Below are 17,944 nucleotides of genomic sequence, written 5' to 3' on the forward strand. Positions count from 1 at the left end.
TGAACGGGGTATGGTAGTAGGTGCCAGGCGTACCAGTTTGTGTCAAGAACTGCAACGCTGCTGGGTTTTTCACGCTCAACAGTTTCCCAGGTGTATCAAGAATGGTCCACCACCCAAAGGACACCCAGCCAACTTGACACAACTGTGGGAAGCATTGGAGTAAACATGGGTCAGCATCCCTGTGGAACGCTTTCGACACCTTGTCGAGTCCATGCCCCGACGAATTTAGGCTGCTCTGAGGGCAAAATGGGGTGCAACTCAGTATTAGGAAGGTGTTCCTAATGTTTGGTAAACTCAGTGTACCTATTTTGTTTGTTTGTTTTTCAAATGTGGTGGATTCTGATCGATCATGTCTGACTTCGCTTACGAGTCAGTTACCATGACAATATTGAATGTGCTAAGTTGCTTGGTGGGCTAAAACCCCAATGCTACCCCCTTGGCCCACACACCAGACATGTAATCAACTCATATGTTCCAAGGCTTAAGGCGTCCAGTCAGCCTGCTGAGTGAGGTATGAGAGACCAGAGGCCCACACACAGAGCCAGGGAGCACTCCTCCTGCCAACTGCAACATTTATATTGTTCGTCCCCTAGAGTCATCGGTAGAGATAAACTTCCATAGCACCCCATCAACTCAAAGAAGACATGATTGTGATTTCATGTTTAATACTTTAGAACGATGCCACTTGTTAGTGAGAGTAAAGGTGTCTTTGTGTCCCTGTCATTGTGTTTTGAATTCTAACAAAGTTATTTTTAGCTACTATTTTAGAGAAGAGATGGAAAGCCATAAAATCCAATATCCCAGATATCTAAACGTGCTGCCCAGAGGACGACACCTCCTCACTCCATATTTTTGGACTGGAGGAGGAGGAGGAGGAGGAGAAGATAGGAAAAAAAATGAATACGTTTCAAATCAGACCAGCAGGGGCTGTTATTAACAAACCCGTTAAAGATGGGGTATGAAGTGGTTTCCATGCTCTGTGCTCAGTCCTCCGGGCCAGTACTGCAGCCTCTACCTACAGATGTAGGATCTTCATTTGATCCCACTGCTGCAGGATAACTTTCCTGCAATGCAGGAAATGTAAAACTTGTAGTGTATTTGAGGTTTAAAAAGGATTCTGAAGTTTGTAATTTTCACTTTGAAATGTCAAGACTTGATTTTCCCTTATGAAAAAATGTCCATTAATTATAATCCACATAATAATTCACAGTTCCTGTTGCTGCAGGATTATTTTCCTGCTGTAGCAAACTGGCTCAATTTAAGATCCTACATCTGTACACTCCCATGATGTCCTGTTGTCCTCTATCCATCCATCTCCCCATCCCTGACGACACATTCTGTCACTCTCTATAGCTCTGCAAACAGACCAGCCAAAAACTAAGCTATAGTTTACATGGGGGGCTTCCATTCATTAGTGGGGATATGCTCTTGATATGCTTAGGCCTATTAGAATTTCCAACAAATGGTATATTGTTTATGTACTGTGAGATGAAAATAAGCATTTCCTCACACAGATGAATGGAGGTAAAGCACATCACATTGGTCTTGTTGGTCGACTGGTTTAGGTGAGTGAGCTGGGAGATGGAGGAGGTGGGGGACTATGACCGGTGGGGAAGGAAACAGCAGCCCAATCTTTCACGACACAGCTACACACTTTCCTTCTGCTTTTGAGTTTTCCCATTGTGTTTGCGACAGGTGATGTCATCACCTTATCTCTCTGCCTCTTCAGAGTCTCCGGCGGCTGCCGAGAGGCATTTTTCTCTGTCACTTGAAAGGTCTTCAACAGGAAAATAAGCGCGAAGGCGTCTATAAACAGAAACCAAAAAATCCACACAGTCCAAAAAGACATAGGCCTACTTCCTCATTTCATGCCATTTTATAAATGTGTAAATCATTCATAACAGAAGAAAAAGCATGAATGAACATTGTAAGGACAGTAACTATTTTATTTAGTTTGGTTGTTGTTGATGTTTGTCAAAGAACACAGTGACATCATGTAAAACATTACCTTGAATTGAATGACCTAAAAGGTATTAACATTCATCAAAGTTGTGGCACCGTCTTGTGCCATTCAAGTGAAAACCAATCCAGTCCAAGTAGGACTAGATCGGCACAGATTTCCAGCATAAAGGTAAAGTAACGACTATAGCTAATTTTATACACTTCAAACTGAAATGTCATTCCAGCTCTAGAATAATAAAAGGAAAATGAAAGCATGAGTGATTGTCACGATCCATCCTTCAATGACTCTTAGCCCAATGACTGGCTTTCAAAATCAAAGAAATTCAGTTGGCTTGGATCAGAGGAAGATGGCAGAAAATCATATATCTGCCTGTCGTAAGTCACTTAAATGAAAAGTAATCCCTATCAATTTTAGTTGACTTTGAAGACTGGATCCATGCATTCCCGCTAGCTAGCTCTCTCTCTCTCTCTCTCTCTCTCTCTCTCTCTCCTCTCTCTCTCTCTCTCTCTCTCTCTCTCTCTCTCTCTATTCAATTCAATTCAATGGGATTTATCTCTCTCTCTCAGCAGTGTGCTATTAAAATCCAGAGACTCCAGTGTGTCTGCTCGCCTGTCACCTCCCACAGCCCCTTCACACGCAGGCAGGCAGCTCTTCCCCAAACCAGGGCATGTCCTCCTCACTGACTCAGCCAGACAGAAAAACTGTCTGCTTCACACACTTAACCCATGAGACGCCAAATACAGTTGGTCTTTCCTTAAGAACTTTTCAAATGGATCCTTTGTATGAAAAATAGCATGATACATCTAACATGTTTAACTACAGCTTTTATTTTATCGCTTTGGTGCAATATTCACAATATGTGGTACATTTTCTCAACTGTTATTCTCCTCACATGTGAAAAGGTGGCGTTAACATGTGCAGTCTAAATATAATACATGTGAACATATGGTTTCACGTGTGAAGAACTGACCTCACGTCTCTTTTTGTTTTCACTTGAACATTTCAGCTCAATGTGAAAACAGCTACAGTGCCTTGCAAGATTATTCAACCCCCTTGGCGTTTTTCCTATTTGTTACATTACAACCTGTAATTTAAATTGATTTTTATTTGGATTGCATGTAATGGACATACACCAAATAGTCCAAATTGGTGAAGTGAAATAAAAAAAATGACTTGTTAATTTTTTTTTGAATAAATAAATAAATAACGGAAAAGTGGTGCGTGCATACAGTTGATGTCGGAGGTTTACATACACCTTAGCCAAATACATTTAAACTCAGTTTTTCACAATTCCTGACATTTAATCCTAGTAAAAATTCCCTGTTTTAGGTCAGTTAGGATCACCACTTTAAATTTAAGAATGTAAAATGTCAGAATAATAGTAGAGAGAAGGATTTATTTCAGCATTTATTTATTTCATCACATTCCCAGGGGGTCAGAAGTTTACATACACTCAATTAGTATTTGGTAGCATTGCCTTTAAATTGTTTAACTTGGGTCAAACATTTTGGGTAGCCTTCCACAAGCTTCCCACCATAAATTGGGTGAATTTTGGCCCATTCCTCCTGACATAGCTGGTGTAACTGAGTCAGGTTTGTAGGCCTCCTTGCTCGCACACGCTTTTTCAGTTCTGCCCACACATTTTCTATAGGATTGAGGTCAGGGCTTTGAGATGGCCACTCCAATACATTGACTTTGTTGTCCTTAAGCCATTTTGCCACAACTTTGGAAGTATGCTTGGGGTCATTGTCCATTTGGAAGACCCATTTGTGACCAAACTGATGTCTTGAGATGTTGCTTCAATATATCCACATAATTTTCCTTCCTTATGATGCCATCTATTTTGTGAAGTGCACCAGTCCTTCCTGCAGCAAAGCACCCCCACAGCATGATGCTGCCACCCCTGTGCTTCACGGTTGGGATGGTGTTCTTCGGCTTGCAAGTCCCCCCTTTTTCCTCCAAACATAACGATGGTCATTATGGCCAAACAGTTCTATTTTTGTTTAATTAGACCAGAGGACATTTCTCCAAAAAGTACGATCTTTGTCCCCATGTGCAGTTGCAAACCGTAGTCTGGCTTTTTTATGGCAGTTTTGGAGTAGTGCCTTCTTCCTTGCTGAGCGGCCTTTCAGGTTATGTTGATATAGGACTTGTTTTACTGTGGATATAGATACTTTTGTACCCGTTTCCTCCAGCATCTTCACAAGGTCCTTTGCTGTTGTTCTGGGATTGATTTGCACTTTTCGCACCAAAGTACGTTCATCTCTAGGAGACAGAACGCGTCTCCTTCCTGAACGGTATGACGGCTGCGTGGTCCCATGGTGTTTATACTTGCGTACTATTGTTTGTACATATGAACATGGTACCTTCAGGCGTTTGGAATTTGCTCCCAAGGATGAACCAGACTTGTGGAGGTCTACCATTTTTTTCTGAGGTCTTGGCTGATTTCTTTTGATTTTCCCATGATGTCAAGTAAAGAGGCACTGAGTTTCAAGGTAGGCCTTGAAATACATCCACAGGTACACCTCCAATTGACTCAAATGATGTCAATTAGCCTATCAGCAGCTTCAAAGCCATGACATCACCTTCTGACCCACTGGAATTGTGATACAGTGAATTATAAGTGAAATAATCTGTCTGTAAACAATTGTTGGAAAAATTACTTGTGTCATGCACAAAGTAGATGTCCTAACCGACTTGTCAAAACAGTAGTTTGTTAACAAGAAATGTCTGGAGTGGTTGAAAAACTAGTTTTAATGACTCCAACCTAAGTGTATGTAAACTTCCGACTTCAACTGTATGTATTCACGCCCTTTGCTATGAAGCCCCTAAATAAGATATCGTGCAACCAATTACCTTCAAAAGTCACATAATTAGTTAAATAAAGTCCACCTGTGTGCAATCTAAGTGTCACATAATCTGTCACATGATCTCAGTATATATACACCTGTTCTGAAAGGCCCCAGAGTCTGCAACACCACTAAGCAAGAGCACCACCAAGCAAGCGGCACCATGAAGACCAAGGAGCTCTCCAAACAGGTCAGGGACAAAGTTGTGGAGAAGTACAGATCAGGGTTGGGTAATAAAAAATATCAGAAACTTTGAACATCCCACGGAGCACCATTAAATCGATTATAAAAAAATTGAAAGAATATGGAACCACAACAAACCTGCCAAGAGAGGGCCGCCCACCAAAACTCACGGACCAGGCAAGGGGGCATTAATCAGAGAGGCAACAAAGAGACCAAAGATAACCCTGAAGGAGCTGCAAAGCTCCACAGCGGAGATTGGAGTATCTGTCCATAGGACCACTTTAAGCCGTACACTCCACAGAGCTGGGCTTTACGGAAGAGTAGCCAGAAAAAAAGCCATTGCTTAAAGAAAGAAATAAGCAAACATGTGGGAGACTCCCCAAACATATGGAAGAAGGTACTCTGGTCAGATTAGACTAAAATTGAGCTTTTTGGCCATCAAGGAAAATGTCTGGCGCAAACCCAACACCTCTCATCACCCCGAGAACACCATCACCACAGTGAAGCATTGTGGTGGCAGCATCGGCAGGGACTGGGAAACTGGTCATAATTGAAGGAATGATGGATGGCGCTAAATACAGGGAAATTCTTGAGGGAAACCTGTTTCAGTCTTCCAGATATTTGAGACTGGGACGGAGGTTCACCTTCCAGCAGGACAATGACCCTAAGCATACTGCTAAAGCAACACTTGAGTGGTTTAAGGGGAAACATTTAAATGTCTTGGAATGGCCTAGTCAAAGCCCAGACCTCAATCCAATTGAGAATCTGTGGTATGACTTAAAGATTGCTGTACACCAGTGGAACCCATCCAACTTGAAGGAGCTGGAGCAGTTTTGCCTTGAAGAATGGGCAAGAATCCCAGTGGCTAGATGTGCCAAGTTTATAGAGACAAACCCAAAGAGACTTGCAGCTGTAATTGCTGCAAAAGGTGGCTCTACAAAGTATTGACTTTGGGGGGTGAATAGTTATGCACGCTCAAGTTCTGTTTTTTTGTCTTATTTCTTGTTTGTTTCACAAGAAAAAATATTTTGCATCTTCAAAGTGGTAGGCATGTTGTGTAAATCAAATGATACAAACCCCAAAAAATCAATTTTAATTCAAGGTTGTAAGGCAACAAAATAGGAAAAATGCCAAGGGGGGTGAAAACAAGATTTGAACGTTATCTCAAGGGGTCATTTACATCTGTGTGTGTGTGTGTGTGTGTGTGTCTGTGTGTGTGTGTGTGGTGTAAATATTACATCATTTCAATTGGTGCAAATATAATTAATAAAAACAAAAACTTTATTATTCACTCAAAAGACTACCTATAAAATGTGTTTCTCAAGCACCAAAGTGCCACAATCAGATGTTTTAAGTTCTCACATTTAATTTCTACTAACAGATCAATAGAGTATAAAATAGGCTACATTATAAATAACAACCTGAGTTTATGGCTTTTACCAAAAATCTATTGCAAACGCAAAGTACCAAATACAGATATTTATTTCCAATACAGTGCCTTGCAAAAGTATTCATCCCCCTTGGCATTTTTCCTATTCTGTTGCATTACAACCTGTAATTTAAATTGATTTTTATTTGGATTTCATGTAATGGACATACACAAAATAGTTCAAATTGGTGAAGTGAAATGAAAAAAGAAAAGTGGTGCGTGCATATGTATTTGCTATTTGCCCTTTGCTATGAATACTTTCGCAAGCCACTGTAGTTCTCTACAACTTCCAAGAGATGTTTTGTTTTGATGCATTGTGAAATAAAAATGTGTATGGCTCAATATGTGAATTGAGCCTTAATTACATCTATATAAATGCAACATATGGCAAGTATAATGTATATAAATGTATGAAAATGGTACACAGTACTTCCATGTATCTGTGTGTGTTTCATATTGTGAAGAAACAAAGGGTGTTGAATGCACTGACAGTATATATTTATAGCTATGGATCAAAGAATCTGAAAGGACCTTTTTCATTGTTCAGTTAAAGGTCCCACAGTGGACCACTGTAAAGGAAAGTGCCACCAAATAGGTTGCTATTCCATCCATTCTCATATCAAATCTCTCCAACAGAGTGAAATGAGCCACTGATAACATTAGCAACTCATCACTCTATCTAAACAGAACATGGATTTGGATTTGTCCATTCTTTTTGTATACAGTTCCTCTGTTTTGAATCCAAAAGGAACAACTGAGACAACAAGTCCTTGTGCATGTTTCCCAACTTGTCCGTGAACTTCAGCCCTCTGTATTGGCACACAAATCCCAACATAGCCCTCTAGGCTTTTTTTCCAATGAGCGGCCATGTTGCTGGACCACAGTTTGTACCGATACATTTTGTGTTAGTACACCGCCCCCATATTCTTTGGTGGTGTTGTGTGCTGAAGAACCAGTCCTGAGTGCTGTGAGCGTGTCTGTGAGGTCTGTTGATACCAGTGTTGAGTGTAGTCCTCCACATAACATAGAGAGGAGCTGAGGGAGGGCTGGAGAGCCTGCTCTCTAGTGGCTGGGTCTGTGGGTACACTACTGTCCCAAATATCAGGGGATGGGGGTGAATTGCAGGACATAGAGTCACTGGCTCCAGGGCTGTGGTCCAGTGGAACTTCCCCGTTCGTGTACAACTTCTTGAATTTGGAACGCCGATTCTGGAACCAGATCTTGACCTGGAAGAAAAAACATTTGAGCTACAGGTTTAAATAGAAGGTCGGGATGTTTGTACCAGAACATGCGAATGCATGGGTTAAAAATGTATTATCTAGCAAAGTGTTGTAATCTCATATTGACACCCTAGGCCTTATTAGAATAGAATATACCGCATTATGTTGCATTGAAATTTGGAATCCAGATGCAAACTTAGATCCATTAATGAAGCTATCAATTCTCAGATATTAAAAAAAAAAACTGGGAAGAGGTTAATAACACCAGCGGTTTGAAATATAATATAAACAATACCGTTTTTTTTAATCGCTTTGGTACTATTTTGGTACTATATTATGTGGTGAATTGTAAGATACATGTTTTAAAATTGTCCTTTGAATGTAGTATGCTACAGTACTGTAAATTACAGTACCTTACACTGTTTTCACATTAGGCTATACACTTGCACTACTCATTATAATTGACTGAACATCAAATGTCCATAATTTCTATCAAAGGTGTGATCATTGAAGACATCTTTCACAATATAATAAAATAAAATAAATGAAAGAAAGAAAGAAACATAAGTTTTAGCAGGCACTAGTTTGCATTAAGCCTGTCTTGAGCATTTGGCTATAGGTTCTCATCCAATTCGCAGTAAATATCCTCATTGTTCATGTACCTGGGGAAAAACCTTTTGTCATGGCACACTTCATTTTGGATACATGTTTATTGTATAGGGGATGCATTTCTTCCTTGTTTTGGACTTTCTGGATTATGTATGTATTGGTATTGTATTGATATTGTATTACTGCACTGTATGAGCTAGAAACACAAGCATTTCACTGCACCTGCTGTAACATTTGCTAATCTGTGTACGTGACCAATAAACGTTGATTTGTTACATACAGTACATCTCTGATCTTGTCTATCAGATTTTTTTTAAACTTACTGTGAAGTAAAATCATAATAGTCATCATCATAGTAGTACATTCGAGTATATATCATATTATTTTATGTTTCTACTTTACAGACATACTTTTTCATTATGTAATTCTCAAAATCTGTAGCAGACAAACTAGTTTATGTGTACAATCTATAGGTTTACCAAATGTTTAAGTGATCATCAATTAAGAACAGTCGGATTAAGTAATAGTAACATGTCTTTTAACAAAAGAAAAGATAATCATGTCAAAAGTAATGTGAGCATTGCATTGTTAAAAGGCAATTACTTTATATGAACATGTATTGCAATGTGAAACATGTACAGTAGTTTGCGAAAGTATTCACCCCCCCTTGGCATTTTTCCTATTTTGTTGCCTTACAACCTGGAATTAAAATGGATTTTTGGGGGGTTTGTATCATTTGATTTACACAACATGCCTACCACTTTGAAGATGCAAAATATTTTTTATTGTGAAACAAACAAGAAATAAGACAAAAAAACAGAAAACCTGAGCATGCATAACTATCATGCACCACTTTTCCGTTATTTATTTTTTCGAATTTTTTGAAACAAGTTATTTTTTTCATTTCACTTCATCAATTTGGACTATTTCGTGTATGTCCATTACATAAAATCCAAATAAACATCAATTTAAATTACAAGATGTAATGCAACAAAATAGGAAAAACGCCAAGGGGGATGAATACTTTTGCAAGGCACTGTATTTCTAGATGAAACACTGATTACATTTGGTGAAAAAGTGACTGTATCATTTTGTGTTTTGTACTAAGTCAATTGAACATGTGCTTAGAATTTTAAAACAACTGCCTTTTTGATGATCTGTTTTGAGTTTTGTACTAAGAGTTGTGAAAATGTACCACATACTTGTGAAAATAGAAAGCGATAACAAAACCTGTAACATCTTAGATGATTCACTAGGTGTAGACCTAAAGTATGCAAAATAGATGCCAGTATAGTTCATGGTTTTATTAGATAAATGAACATAGATCATAGAGGTATAAACCTCTCAACAGCGTGTCATAACAGTGGTATGTGTGGCCTATTGGCTTCCTCACCTGTGTTTGTGTCACGCCAAGTTGAGCCGCTAGTTCGGCTCTCTCAGGAAGAGACAAATACTGAGCTCCCTGGAAGCGATGTTGCAACGCAGCGAGCTGGTAACTAGAATATATAGTGCGAGGTTTTCTGATTTTTCTAGGCTTTCCATTGACCATTCTCACCTCAGGCTCTGGTTCCTCTGAAAAATAACAACAGAGCATTAGTTGGCTAAAGGACTTGAGGGGCTCATACATTTACAGTAGGCCTACAGAGGGCTTAAACAGTAGGCCTATGCCTACAGAAAAAAAAGTATTATGATAACAGATTAATTAAAAGTATTATGATAACAGATGAATTAATTGATTATATATATTTAATTAGTCAACATCAATTTAAAAAATATAATTTACCAGTTCTGAAATATGCTTTACTCAATAGCCTAAGCAGGGTTTGGTGCACAAAATGTCTCTGTCCAAGAGATTCCAATGCCCCTCACATTATTATGGGATATGCCACTAATGAGAGAGAATGATTGGTGCATTGAGTATATAGGCTATATAGCCTTCATGTATTGTTTGGGGTGTTTTCACATGCAGTGATCAAGTCAAAACTCTAAGACAGGCTATTGAGCCAAAAAGCAATGCGTGCCAGAATGACATGTCGTGACACCTGATGTGTGTCCCCGGGCCAATTCAAAGAGAAAGATTCTTCCTGGAATGCCAATGCCAGCAGCCAAATGGTATGTTATAGGGCCTAGATACCTAAACATTGTTAACAACACAAAAATTACCAATGACAACACAAACACAATAGCAGTTCTCTCTCAAATGTGAAGGTTTCAGCTGCTTTGCAAAAACCAATTTTGGAAAAAATAAAGAAACCTTTTGCGTTTATAGAATAGGCTACATTTTAATTTGCATTCTAGGCCATATGAACAATTTATATTATTGAAGAGCTTCATAGCATAGTGTGTTATTGCAAAACGATCGAAGTAGACTAGGCCTAATGGGGCATTTGAATTGTAGGCTAAAACTTATATAATACACTATTCCCTGGGAGCTCATCTTAAACGTCATGAACAGTCAAAATCATGCTTTTCATGAAATGTCATGATATTTGGATGAAACCAGATCAAAGTTTGATGACAAATGTATGAAATGCATGAATGTTGCTTCTACATTGATAAAGTTTGATCATAAAGGTACTGGTCCCCTCCCCCGTGTCAACCACTTGGATTCAGGAGGCGGGATTATTAAGTTGATAGGGTATCATCACCTTAATTTTCTCTTACCTAATTTAAATAAGTACCGCCTTGTAACCAACATCAGAGAAGGCGTGTTTGCAAAGGGGCATGGTTTATATAGATAGATACAGTTGAAGTCGGAAGTTTACATACACCTTAGCCAAATACATTTAAACTCAGTTTTTCACAATTCCTGACATTTAATCCTAGTAAAAATTCCCTGTCTTAGGTCAGTTTGGATCACCACTTTATTTTAAGAGTGTGAAATGTCAGAATAATAGTAGAGAGAATTATTTATTTCAGCTTTTATTTCTTTCATCACATTCCCAGTGGGTCAGAAGTTTACATACACTCAATTGGTATTTGGTAGCATTGCCTTTAAATTGTTTAACTTGGGTCAAACGTTTCGGGTAGCCTTCCACAAGCTTCCCACAATAAGTTGGGTGAATTTTGGCCCATTCCTCCTGACAGAGCTGGTGTAATTGAGTCAGGTTTGTAGGCCTCCTTGCTCGCACACGCTTTTTCAGTTCTGCCCACAAATGTTCTATAGGATTGAGGTCAGGGCTTTGTGATGGCCACTCCAAATACATTGACTTTGTTGTCCTTAAGCCATTTTACCACAACTTTGGAAGTATGCTTGGGGTCATTGTCCATTTGAAAGACCCATTTGCGATCAAGCTTTAACTTCCTGACTGATGTCTTTAGATGTTGCTTCAATATATCCACATAATTTTCCTTCCTCATGATGCCATCTATTTTGTGAAGTGCACCAGTCCCTCCTGAAGCAAAGCACCCCCACAGCATGATGCTGCCACCCCTGTGCTTCACGGTTGGGATGGTGTTCTTCGGCTTGCAAACAACCCCCTTTTTCCTCCAAACATAACGATGGTCATTATGGCCAAACAGTTCTATTTTTGTTTCATCAGACCAGAGGACATTTCTCCAAAAAAGTACGATCTTTGTCCCCATGTGCAGTTGCAAACCGTAGTCTGTCTTTTTATAGCGGTTTTGGAGCAGTGGCTTCTTCCTTGCTGAGCGGCCTTTCAGGTTATGTCGATATAGGACTTGTTTTACTGTGGATATAGATACTTTTGTACCCGTTTCCTCCAGCATCTTCACAAGGTCCTTTGCTGTTGTTCTGGGATTGATTTGCACTTTTCATACCAAAGTATGTTCATCTCTAGGAGACAGAACGCGTCTCCTTCCTGAGCGGTATGACGGCTGCATGGTCCCAAGGTGTTTATACTTGCATACTATTGTTTGTACAGATGAACGTGGTACCTTCAGGCACTTGGAAATTTGCTCCCAAGGATGAACCAGACTTGTGGAGGTCTTCAATTTTCTTTCTGAGGTCTTGGCTGATTTCTTTTGATTTTCCCATGATGTCAAGGAAAGAGGCACTGAGTTTGAAGGTAGGCCTTGAAATACATCCACAGGTACACCTCCAATTGACTCAAATGATGTCAATTAGCCTATCAGAAGCTTCTAAAGCCATGACATCATTTTCTGGAATTTTCCAAGTTGTTTAAAGGCACAGTCAGCTTAGTGTATGTAAACTTCTGACCCACTGGAATTGTGATACAATGAATTATAAGTGAAATAATCTGTCTGTAAACAATTGTTGGAAAAATTACTTGTGTCATGCACAAAGTAGATGTCCTAACCGACTTGCAAAAATGATAGTTTGTTAACAAGAAATGTGTGGAGAGGTTGAAACACGAGTTTTAATGACTCCAACCTAAGTGTATGTAAACTTCCGACTTCAACTGTAGCTACTCTACTGTGCCAAAATTGGACGGTAGGGTATCAGCAAATATAATTAAAAGTTTACCATATTCATCTATGGCAAAGATACTTTTATGTTTCCACTTTCATCTGTGTCTAGTGTTAGCTAGTTACTGGTTAGCTAGGTCTTCAGCCAGCATGGAACAAAAGTGGGGGAAGGGTTGTTCAAAACACTGATGCCAAACGGGAGATGTATGAAACATTTTTGACATCATTGATGCAATTTCAATGTTGTTTGAGTTGCTTTGTGTTTCACCAAATTTGCTTGAGATGATTTTACTGCAACACTGCTCACTGCAACCATGTTGCTTGACACAGGCGTTTCAAAGAGCAGTCAGTCAAGGCGAGCTCATGAATATAAGCTCCCCGCCCACTCAGCTTGTCTTTTCAAACTTCCTTGTGGTTAGCCATGAGAGAAAAAATTACTATTCTCAAACGAATAATATGAGTGATATTTTAGTCACTCAAAAGGGTATTTTACCTGGGAATCAGAATTACTGTTTGGTACCTTTATTCATTTTTGACAAAAATACAAATGGGGTAGGCTATATCTGTTTTTATTTTAATGTAAATGTTGACAAATATCACATTGTTAGCTTTGCAGCCTAGAATGCAGAATAGCAAAAAATATCTTCTGAATTCTTGACATATTGTCTATAGGCCTAGGCCTACTCAATTAGCATAGCCTATCCTTACAGAAAAAAATGTGATCACATGTGATCTAATGTGAAGTTAATGTGATAACATGTGAAACATGTAAAAGCAACACGTGATAAGATGAAACTACACGGGACAACATATGAAAGTTTTTCAGCACATATGAAATCATCATCTCGTGAAATAAATGTGACAACATGGGGATGCAAAATTTCAACACATGAAACTACACGTGACCACATGTGAACGTTTTTCACATGTGAAACTGCAAATGTCACATGTGAATCTGCAATTCACATGTGAAGTGAAAACATTATTCTCCTCACATGTGAAAAGGTGGTGTTAACATGTGAACTCTATATTGAATACTTGTGAACATATTTCACATTTGAACATCTGACCACACTTGTCTCTTGTTTTCACATGTGAACATTTCAGATCAACATGTGAAAACAGTTTTTTCACATGTGAAACTGCAAATGTCACATGTTTTTTTGTAAGGGAAGTAAATAAATGGTATGGGGATATTAAATCTGGAATCCATAGTTGCTACATACATTTTGGGACTTTAATGATCAATTAATGATCAATTAATGATATATACCCATTGATTCTTGAATAATAGACCTTATAAATGCCTCACGAGCTTAGATCAACTGTTGTACCCCATCAGAACCCAAAATACAAGTTTGTTTTACGCCATAGTTTGTAACCAAAGTAAAGCCTCAAAACATGGTTAAAACTATAATTGTGATATCATGGATCAATAGCTCTGTCTATGAATTTGAGAGTGGTTACATTTATCCAGGCCCATCTCTCAGCTTTTTACCAAAACACAGGCAGGATAGCAGCTTTGTTACAGTTTCAATTAAGGGTTCTAACTTTAATGTAAATAGTACATTGTTAAGCTAAAATGTGTAATAAAAAAAGTGTATAAATCTTTAATCAATATGATTACATTTGACATGATTACTTAGTACTGACTTTCAATATGACCCCAGATTGGATTTGAACTCACAACCTCTGGATTTGCTGCTCTTTCTGCTGCGCCACAAAGTCCCCTACAGAGTAATTACCATAATACATCTCTGCACTTAGCAAAAGACTGACATCTGCTAGGAATTAATCTGACTATTCTCTCATCACTGATTTTGTTTACTTATCGCAGCATTTTGAGGGTTTTCTGTATAGTTGTCTAATGTTGGTGGGGCATATTATTCTGTTTTAATGTTACTCCTGAATCACTATGATAAACATAAGTTTTTCTTGAGTGTATTATACAAAGCTGAGATTTACTTTTAAGTCCAATGTAGGAATATAGGTGAAATCAACCCTTGACACAGACATGGTGGCATAGCAGGAAGTTCTGAATGCAGTGAACCAAGAGGTTGTGAGTTCATATCCCACATGAGGACATGTTGAATAATAATTACTGTAGAAATAAACATACACAATGTAATAATGTACGTAAAATACTGTATGTAGCTAAGTGGAAAAAACTGTGGCTATTTCGTGACTTTCCGTGGACATCATAATTACGTTTTGTTCGCAGGGCATTTTGTGATTTTTTTTTATCCATGTGAAACTTAATGTGAAATATCATCACATGTAAAGTGTTCCAAAACCACATGGTTTCACATGTATAAAGGTAAAGGTAGGCCTAATTTAGTTGATAAATTATTCCAAATCAGAAGTACGATAATTTACACTATTTTCAAAACCGTTGAACTCCCAAGACCCCCAACCCCCAAAGTAATGCCTAAGACCAATTAGGCTGACCAAATGTGAATTCTATTTATAGAATTTTAAATATCCCAATCTAAATTATGTGGCATAAAGTTTGGTCCTCGTTGTCGATAAGCGATAGCATACGCGTTTTGGATGGTTAATTTAACTTGGGCAACATTGACACGTCGAAACAAAATATTAATAAACATAACTTCTAGACAACCCTTTATTCACCAAAAATGGCCTCGCGTCTCATGCGTAAATCTTACCGATATCTTGGAGATGTGACTGTATGTCCCGGGTATAATGAGCGTATTGCGTGTGGGGATAAGGGTATTCCGAGTTGGCAATGTAGGCCCCCGAGAGCGCCATCCCATGGATATTGTAGTGGTGATGATACGAGTATGGCTTCATTGGTTGCGAGTAGGACTGGCCGTGGCTGGGGTAGTTGTCGTGGTGGCTGTGCGTCGTCTGGCCGCTGTAGAACCCCATGGCAGAGGATTTTGGCAGCGTCGGCAAATCCTTGGCGCCCGGGTGACAGCTCAGTGTGGCGTGGAGATCAGACGACAGGCTCGATGCTGCCTTCTCAGAAGTTGTTCCATTCATCCTGCACGGCCCTCCTTCACCCCCTAATAAAAACCTCCAGAAAAAGTGGAGACTTGTAAGAAAGGCCTAGTAAGTTGAAAAATGTATGCCCTCACTAACTATGAGTCGCTCTGGATAAGAGCGTCTGCTAAATGACTAAAGTGTAAATGTAAGTTGAAATACAAGTTTGAAAATAAAACATAAACTCCCCAAAATAAAACCAAAACAACAGGCCTATTGTGAAGCGTTGAACTCCTCTGAGTCTATCCAAAGTCCCTCGGCGAGACTGCACTGCACTGTGGCGGCACCCAACCCAACTGAACTCAAAATTACAGAGCGAGTGGAGTGGATGCTTAATTCCCATTGGTTCTAAACAGTCTCTGCTTCGTTTACCCGGAGGGCTAAACTGTGTCGCCAGCCAGGCTACACTCCTCTCCACAACAAAACCTCCAGAACCTCCCCCGGACCGAACCACAGTAGAGACATTTTCTGTTTGTTGTGTTTATTAGGCCTAATTAAGACATATTTAGTCAACATTTAACTGTCTGCAACAATGATTTGCACCATTCTTCACTGGAGTTGTGCATAACAAAAAAAAAACGTCGCCTATATGCATAGGTTTGGGCCTAGGCTATTTATTAATGGGCTTTAAGATTAATTTGATAGGCTAATTAATCTTTAGGTTGGCCCTAGGAGTGGCAGCCCTAGAATTGCAAACGTATGAAAAATGTATGCACTCATTAACTGTAAGTTGCTATGGATAAGAGCGTCTGCTAAATGACAAACAAAATAAAACTTCACTAGTTTCCACAATTACAAAGTCATAAACCCCGCCCATTTCTACCATTTCTCTTCTTAAAATCAGATTTTTAACCTAACCGTAACCTCAACCCTAACCTTAACCATGCTGCTAACCTTATGCCTAACCCTTTTTGTTTTTATGAATTTTTACGATAGCCTATAGCCAATTTTGACTTTGTGGATGTGGTAACTAGTGGAAACCCCTATACGTGGCCATTCCATTTCCATTCTCCAAAACAACCCAAAAAGTGTGTCAATGACACCATGGTTTGGAGAAGTCTAGGTAAATTGTGTGTAATTCGACTTGTCGTTGATTATCAGATATGCAGCAAATGATGGCCTACCAGCCTAACAAAACGTAATTAACTCATATAGCCTATAGATAATGGCAAGTGAAACTCTCATGGAGGGGTGTCAAAAAAGATTGATCAACGTTCACTTTTAACTTCCATGGTTGATGGTTTTTCATCTTTGTCTATTAGCAGTGGACTAGGTTCTACAGAGCCCCTTAGGGATCATGGTGGGGGGTTAAAACAGCCAGGCTAATCAGTTCCCTCTGTTTTTATTTTTATTCATTAACTCTTTAAAAAATAAATCTATTCCTACCCTTAGTTTTTTTATTTTTTTTAATTACTCCTGAACTCCTTGTGGATTTATGTAGCCTATCTCTCTCAGCCTGGTCTCAGACTAGAGGTAACATAGTAAATGTACATCTGGAACACTCAAATTTGTATGATATATTATGTTTGGTATGGAGTTCGAATCTCATTACAGACAACTTTAGCAGTTTAGCTAATGAGCAGCTTTTCAACTACTTACTACTTTTTAGCTACTTTGCAACTACTTAGCATGTTCCTAACACTTTCACTAACTCTAACCTTAACCCTTTAACTTAACACCTAAACTTAACCCTAACCTTAACCCTAACTAATGCTAGCCAGCTAGCTAACGTTAGCCACCTAGGCACCTAGCTAGAATTCATAACTATCATACGTTTGCAAATTTGTAACAAATAGTATGTTTAGCAAATTCGTAACATATTGTACTTTTTGCAAATTCGTAACTTATAATATGAATTGTAATTCGGAACATATCCTACGAAATAGGTGATGGACATCCACAAATTAATACATACCATACGAAACATATACTAAATCTCAGATACGCATACAGAATAATACAAAATGCTCTGAGACCAGGTTGGATCTCTAAATATAAATAGACAGCTCATTCAGAAAGTATTCAGACCCCTTCCCTTTTTCCACATTTTGTTATGTTACAGCCTTATTCTAAAATGGATTCAATTATTTTCCCCCCTCAATCTACACACATTACCCCATAAGCAAAAACAGGTTTTTAGAAATGTTTTCTAATGTATTAAAAAACAAAAACAGAAATACCTTATTTACATAAGTATTCAGACCCATTGCAATGAGACTCGAAATTGAGCTCAGGTGCATCCTGTTGATCATCCTTGAGATGTTTCTACATCTTGATTGGAGTCCACCTGTGGTAAATT

General features: G+C 38.8%; 1 protein-coding gene across 1 annotated transcript; it reads right to left on the reverse strand.

Annotated features, from left to right (window-relative positions):
- Window positions 1-6,648: 6,648 nt before the first annotated feature.
- On the reverse strand, window positions 6,649-15,920 carry LOC121570598 (homeobox protein Dlx3b-like). The gene is made up of 3 exons (XM_041882065.1): window positions 15,309-15,920; window positions 9,647-9,825; window positions 6,649-7,650 (listed from the first exon to the last, which is right to left on the reverse strand). The coding sequence occupies exons 1-3, from the start codon at window positions 15,643-15,645 to the stop codon at window positions 7,330-7,332; spliced, it is 837 nt and encodes a 278-aa protein (XP_041737999.1). The 5' UTR covers window positions 15,646-15,920; the 3' UTR covers window positions 6,649-7,329.
- Window positions 15,921-17,944: the final 2,024 nt, after the last annotated feature.

This window comes from Coregonus clupeaformis, chromosome 7 (assembly GCF_020615455.1).
Source record: "Coregonus clupeaformis isolate EN_2021a chromosome 7, ASM2061545v1, whole genome shotgun sequence".
NCBI classification, from domain to species: domain Eukaryota; kingdom Metazoa; phylum Chordata; class Actinopteri; order Salmoniformes; family Salmonidae; genus Coregonus; species Coregonus clupeaformis.

What these genes read in the sequence shown, in the direction of transcription:
- LOC121570598 (XM_041882065.1), bottom strand. Translation starts at nt 15,645, where the DNA reads ATGAATGGAACAACTTCTGAGAAGGCAGCATCGAGCCTGTCGTCTGAT. An exon ending in GTCACATCTCCAAGATATCG is followed by an intron (nt 9,826 to 15,308) that starts GTAAGATTTACG and finishes GTTATTTTTCAG; the next exon opens with AGGAACCAGAGCCTGAGGTG. An exon ending in TTGGCGTGACACAAACACAG is followed by an intron (nt 7,651 to 9,646) that starts GTGAGGAAGCCA and finishes TTTTTCTTCCAG; the next exon opens with GTCAAGATCTGGTTCCAGAA.